The sequence below is a fragment of the Rattus norvegicus genome, chromosome 12 (genome assembly GCF_036323735.1).
Source record: "Rattus norvegicus strain BN/NHsdMcwi chromosome 12, GRCr8, whole genome shotgun sequence".
Taxonomy (NCBI): Eukaryota; Metazoa; Chordata; class Mammalia; order Rodentia; family Muridae; genus Rattus; species Rattus norvegicus.
The window spans coordinates 20,993,641-20,999,640 of record NC_086030.1 but is presented as its reverse complement, the minus strand read 5'-3'; the positions used below and the strand labels follow the sequence as shown (position 1 = coordinate 20,999,640).

Genomic DNA, 6,000 nt, shown 5'->3' with positions numbered 1-6,000 from the left:
GAATGTCTCAGTTTCCTTGTCCATACCTCCTTGGGGAGTGCACCTCTGTTTAGACCCCACCCACTGCACTCTTGGGTTTCCACTATGCTATGCTGCCCAACACAGGCATCAGCTCCTGTTACAGAAGTGTGGAACTCCACTCTGTCTTCCTTTCTAATGGCCTAGGCTGCACCTTTGCTGACCAGCTAACTGGCTGTGAGCCTCTTCTTCCCTAACAAGCAGCTAGTGGGCGTCTACTGAACGTCAACTAACACAGACTTGTCACCGAATCTTCAGAAATAACAGGAGCTGTGTACTTGGTTCATAGGGAACTCAAGCTCACTCAGTGCATTCCAGGGCCAGGGAGCACAGCCAGGAGGGCATGACAAAGAGGGGCTCCCTAGCGCCAGGCTCCACCTCTCAGTCCTTTACACAGCAGCTGGGTTGGGCTTCGGTGGAAATCTGCAGGTGCTTGAAGCCAGGAGGTCTGCTCAGCTTGTGGATCTGTGGGTGACCCTCTCAGGATTACCTTCCCAGAATTTTAAACGGAAATTCCCATGGATTCCTACTTCCTACTAGGGGTTGGGGATCCAGAAGCCCTGTGGCCGCAGATGAAGCCACGTGGTGGAAGCAGATCTCTCTTTAGTGCGCACCCCGATTTAGCATCCCAGAGGGCTGGCAGCGAGACGCGCCCCGCCCACCGCCCGCGCATCCGTGTCACTCAGCCAGGCCCGGCGCAGCGCCGCTAGGGTTAAGGCGCAGGCGTGTCCCCTGGGGTGGGGTGGGCCCGGCAGCCTTGCCGAGCTTCTGGCGTCCCCTCGGATTGGGGCCCACTCCCCCGCCGTTTTCTCCGCCGCGTGGCAACGTCGTCCCTTCGTCCTCCACCTAGCGGGCTGCGGGAACCCGAGGTGTCAGGACACCGCCCGGAGGGGAGCTCGTCCGGCCGCGCAGACGCCCCGCGGGCTCCGGGGAGGGACTTGGCCTGCTTTCTGGTCTCCAGTCGCCGGGGAGGAGTCGTGCGGCTGCAGCTGGCGGCGCACGGAGCTTCAGGGACGTAGGCGACCAGGCCGAGAGCCGCGCGCACAGGGCCGGAGCCCTCGCTGCCTGCAGGTTCCCAGCCCGGCCTCTCCGGCTCCCGGCTCGGCGAGCGCCGAGGAGGCGCGGCGACACCGCGGGGCGCGGCCAAGGGGAGGAGAGAGCGGAGCGCGGGCTAGCGCCCGGCCGGCCGGGCCTCGCGGGGCCACGGCTCCGCCAATCTGCGGGCGCTGACGCGGGGGGCGGCTCCGGCGCGCTCGGATATCAGCGGGCCGGGCGCGGGGCGCCTGGAGCTCGGAGGTGCGGGCGCTGCGCTCCGGGTCGGCCGGCTGCACCTGCCAGATCTCCGCTTCTCCCTGCGCGCCCCCTCGCGCTCCCCTTCTCACCTCGGTCTCTCAGCCACTACCTGACAGCGCAGAGGAATCGCTTTGTTGCCCGCCCAGCACCAGGCATGGCCCAGCGGGAGCACCACGCTCTGGATCGGCTCAGTCGCGCCCTGGCGGGGATGAACAGCCGCGCCTTCTGCTTACACGCCCAATGAGTGTGGTCGCCGTCCCGGAGACTCTCGTCCGCCTCTGCTTTCTCTGTCACCACTGCCACCCACTCCACCGACGAGTGTCACTGGCCGACCCCCGAGATGGCCTGGAGAGCCGGTGCTTTGGTGGCGGGTGTCCTCCACGACGTCCAAATCTGGGGACAGCCCCCGAGCTGGTAGCTGCTTGTACACCGAATGGACCTTGACCCGCGAGTCGTTGCCGGCTTGGTGCCAAGCTGAGGGGCACCGGTGGAGCGCGCGTCCGGAACCCCCCAAGCCCGCTGGCCTGCGCGGTCATGAAGATGATCTTGGTGCGCAGGTTTCGCGTGCTCATCTTGGTGGTATTCCTACTGGCTTGCGCTTTGCACATTGCTGTTGACCTGCTACCCAAGCTGGACCGGCGCGCCACAAGATCCCCGGGGGAGCCCGGCTGCTCCTGCGCTCAGCCGGCAGCAGAGGCAGCTGGTCCAGGCTGGGCCCAGGCAAGGAGCCGACCGGGAGAGTCCGCCGGTGGCGACGCAGGCTGGCCCAACAAACACACACTGCGCATCCTGCAAGACTTCAGCTCAGATCCAGCCTCTAACCTCACCTCCCACTCCTTGGAGAAGCTGCCTCCTGCAGCGGAGCCGGTGGATCACGCTCCGCGGGGTCAGGAGCTGGGTTCCCCGCCACCCCGTGACTCCGCGCACCGGCCGCTGCTTCGAGACCCTGGGCCCGGACCGCGGGTGCCGCCCCATGGCCCCAGAGGGGACGGATCGCTCTTAGCCAAGTTGTTTGAGCACCCACTGTACCAGGGGGCTGTACCTCCTCTGACAGAGGGCGACGTCCTGTTTAATGTGAACAGCGACATCAGATTTAACCCCAGAGCAGCAGAGAATCCTGACTGGTGAGCACAGAATAGAAGGCTGGGGTGGGGCTAGCGCGTCCAACCCTTCGGGAATTAAAAACACCCCCCCCCCACAAAGCTATTTCACATGCCAAGCATTTTGTGTACCTTTGGGGACCCTTAGAGGAGGCTGGTAGGGACGCCTGGTGGGCGGGGCAGATGTGCTTCTTGCCTTTGTCTCTACAAGGATTCTAGGGAGAAGGGCTGATGGGATTTGGGAAGCTCCCAGTACCCTGGTGTGGGAAGCTGGCGCCCCACCAGAAGCCAGGGAGCCCAGTGCTCCACCTACAAGGAAGCCTGCTGGCCAGCCCTGGCGATGGCTGAGGAAGCAGATGAATGAATATGTTGGAGAGGCAGCCAGGGAGAGTGGGAGCCGCCTTCCCCTGGGAGGGGTTGGGCTTCTGGCTCCGAGAGCGATGGGGTGAGCTGTTCAGGGTGGACATCTCCAGAAGGCCTGAATGTACCTAATAAGTCTTTTAAATTCAGTCACCGGGGACAAAAGCAGCTGAGGAGTGATGTTGGCAGCGTGGAGGCCTCCCTTTGTGACCGCTCTGCCTGGCTGTAGAGAGGAAGGCGAACCATCCTGGAGTTATCTTCGGAGCTTTGTGCCCACCCCCACCCCCACCCCACCCCCACAGCTGCACAGATCCAAATAAGCCCAGCAGAGTGAAATATTAACCACCAGCTGGCTAGAACAAATAACCTGCAAAGGTCCCGGGCAGCAGGGAGAGAGTCACCCGTCCAAAACAACCTCAGAAATCCTTTCTCCTCCTGGAATATGACCAGGCCCTGTGCCTTGTGTCTGCACATGTGAGCCGTTTGGTTGCTTCTGGTCTTGGCTGGCCAGAAACCATCCAGCCAAGGCTGCTGAGAGAGCAGTGAGGGTGTAGTGTCTTGGAGGGCCCTAGCCCTCCTTTCAATTCTAGTGGGGACAGACTGAAGTTGAAGGATCCTCACCTGTGAGTGAAGCAGAGCTTAAAGCTGTCCCTCTTCCCCTCCAGCCTAGCAGACTCCCGGAGGGTCTGTTCCTCCTTCACACAAGCTCATGGCCAGAGAAAGCAGGCGGCAGGTCTTCCCTCTGAACCTGGGCTGGACGACTCCATCATCCAGCCCTCCCCACCTTACGGCTGCCCTCGTGAAAATCAAATTTAGGCCTTTGCATCATTCCTGCCCCTGTTCTTTGGAACAAAGACAGAAAACTGGGGAGGTTTCTGGCTGACTGGGTGAGCCTATGACTTCCAGTTTGTCTGGTCCCAGGAGGAGCGGACAGTCCCTTCCCACACACTCCCACCTGACACTGTTGTTGTGGGGGGCACTTTTGGTGACCCCGGGACAGAGGTGTTGGGATAGCGCTGACGCTTTGGGTCTAGGCTAGTGGTAGTTAGGATTGTCTGTGGCATCTCTAGAGGGTAAATAGGAATTACAGGCCTTGAGGTGTGTTATTAGGTGGTAGAACCACAGCCAGGGAGGAAAGCGCAGACAAGGCACTGTGAAGGCAGCTTTTAGCCAACCTGTACTTTGAACCCAACATCGCAAGCCCTGACCCTCAGGACCAGCACCCCACAGTCTTTGGCCTCTTGCCTCTCTTTCTACTCTTGACCATAGTCTGCCTCGGTTTCTTGCAGGCCGCTGGAAGGTGCTGAAGGTGCAGAATTCTTGCCGACTGGTGAGGCAGCGGTGGACCTCTATCCTAACTGGCTCAAATTCCACATCGGCATCAACCGGTATGAGCTGTACTCCAGGCACAACCCAGCCATCGATGCCTTACTCCACGACCTCGGCTCTCAGAAGATCACCAGTGTCGGTAGGTAGCCACCTGCTTGTCCTTGGTACAAGAGTACCTTGGTGTGGATACACCAGAACTATGTGAAGTTGGCCTCCTATACAGGTGGATGGCAGGGGAGCCACCCTTGGTGGGGTGTTTGGGTGGCACCCTTGATGATTCCAGGAGCCAGAGGGATGCCTCAAGGCTTATTATCACCATGAAACCTCTGCCCTATTAATGCAGGGTGTGTTGACCCCTGGTAGGGTATAAGCAGATGTGTAGGCCCTCCCTCTCCTGTAAAAGAGCACCCTGATGACCCATGCAACACCTCTCTCCAGCACCTGTGCATGGGGCCACCCTTGTCTCTCCTGATGACCCATGCAGCACCTCTCTCCAGCACCTGTGCATGGGGCCACTCTCGTCTCTCCTGCAGGGGCAGCTAGATTGCATAGCTTCACCAGGGCCTGAGGCTCCCAGCCTGCTCCCTTCAGAGCTCAGCAGGGACTTGGGGATCTCACCAGGGGAGGGGAAGGACAAAGTCGGAGCCTGGGTATCCCACATGTTCAAAAGGAACATCCCCAGGATTTTAAGATCTACTAAGACAAGAAAAAAAATTTTTTAATTCAATTTTGCAATGTCAGGAGAAGAATATATTGGAAGCATTTTCTGAGCAGCTCGTTATCAGCTTGTAAGCGATTGAGAGGTGGCATAGGGCAGGCTGAGGGCTGGAGCTGTGCAGGAATGGCCCTGATGTGCCCAGCTGCACGTGCTTGGATAGCCTGCCATGTGTCTTGAAAGCAGATCTGCTAACAGGCACCCTCGGGTTATGGGCTTTGGTCCAATTGCTGACATGGAGCAGTTAGAAGCTGCCTGCCTGCCTGCAGCACCTACCTTTTTAGAGGTGTCTGGAGCTCTGCTGAGCTTTATGCTAGGCTCTTGCCTGGTAATAAACAAACAAACAAACAAACAAATAAACCAACCAACAAACCTGGACCCACAGCTTCCTCCAGCACCAGTTCACCTAATGAAAAAGAGTGAGTCTTCCACCCTCCTTCCTCCTGCCAGAGAGTGCACCCCCCATCTGACCTGTGAAGTCCATAGGTTTCAGACTAAGTGAGGAATAGTCCCTCTTAACACCGGCACTTGGTTACATAGTGCACGCCCCTTTCTTTCTCTTTGGAGCAGAGTGTGCATATTAAAGACCTACCTAAGCTGGACATGAAGGTGAAACCTGTCATCCAGCTATTTAGGAGGCTGAGAGGGGAAGATGGAAAGTCCAAAGCCAGCCAGAGTAACTAAAAGATCCTTTCTTAACATTAAAACTGAAAAGAGAACTGGGAATTGAGCTTAGTAGCCCCAGTGAGGGGCTGGGGCGTGAGTGGCTCAGTGGTAGAGCCCCTGCCTAGAATCCCCCAGTGAGGGGCTAGGGTGTGGCTCAGTGGTAGAGCCCCTGCCTAGAATCCCCCAGTGAGGGGCTGGGGTGTGGCTCAGTGGTAGAGCGCCTGTGTAGAATTTTCCAACGTGGGGCTGGGGGCATGACTCATCAGGAGAGCAATTTCCTAGCTAGTCGAAGGCCCTAGTAGTGAGAGCAGCTCTCAGAGGTACTGCTGCCTCTGTGGATCACACAGCCTAGGAATAAGGAGCGTTTACGACAGTGACCTTGAAGAGGATGACACGCTTAGAGATGTGCAGCAACAGCCTAAGATGCTCGAGTGCTGTATGATCCCCACAGCTGGCCAGACCCCTGAGGCTGCTTGCTTAACTTGTTGTTTCCTTCTCTCACTGATGCCTGGTCTATTC

The 6,000-nt window shown here is 58.5% G+C and overlaps 1 protein-coding gene across 3 annotated transcripts in view; it reads left to right on the top strand.

The window, feature by feature from the left end:
- Window positions 1-568: 568 nt before the first annotated feature.
- Fam20c (FAM20C, golgi associated secretory pathway kinase) overlaps window positions 569-6,000 on the top strand; it is a 58,419-nt gene continuing 52,987 nt past the window's right edge. The window contains exons 1-2 of one of the 3 annotated variants that reach the window (XM_039089396.2): window positions 569-2,435; window positions 4,061-4,239. In XM_039089396.2, coding sequence (XP_038945324.1) covers window positions 1,846-2,435; window positions 4,061-4,239 — 769 coding nt within the window. In that variant the 5' untranslated portion in view covers window positions 569-1,845. 3 annotated transcript variants of the gene reach the window in all.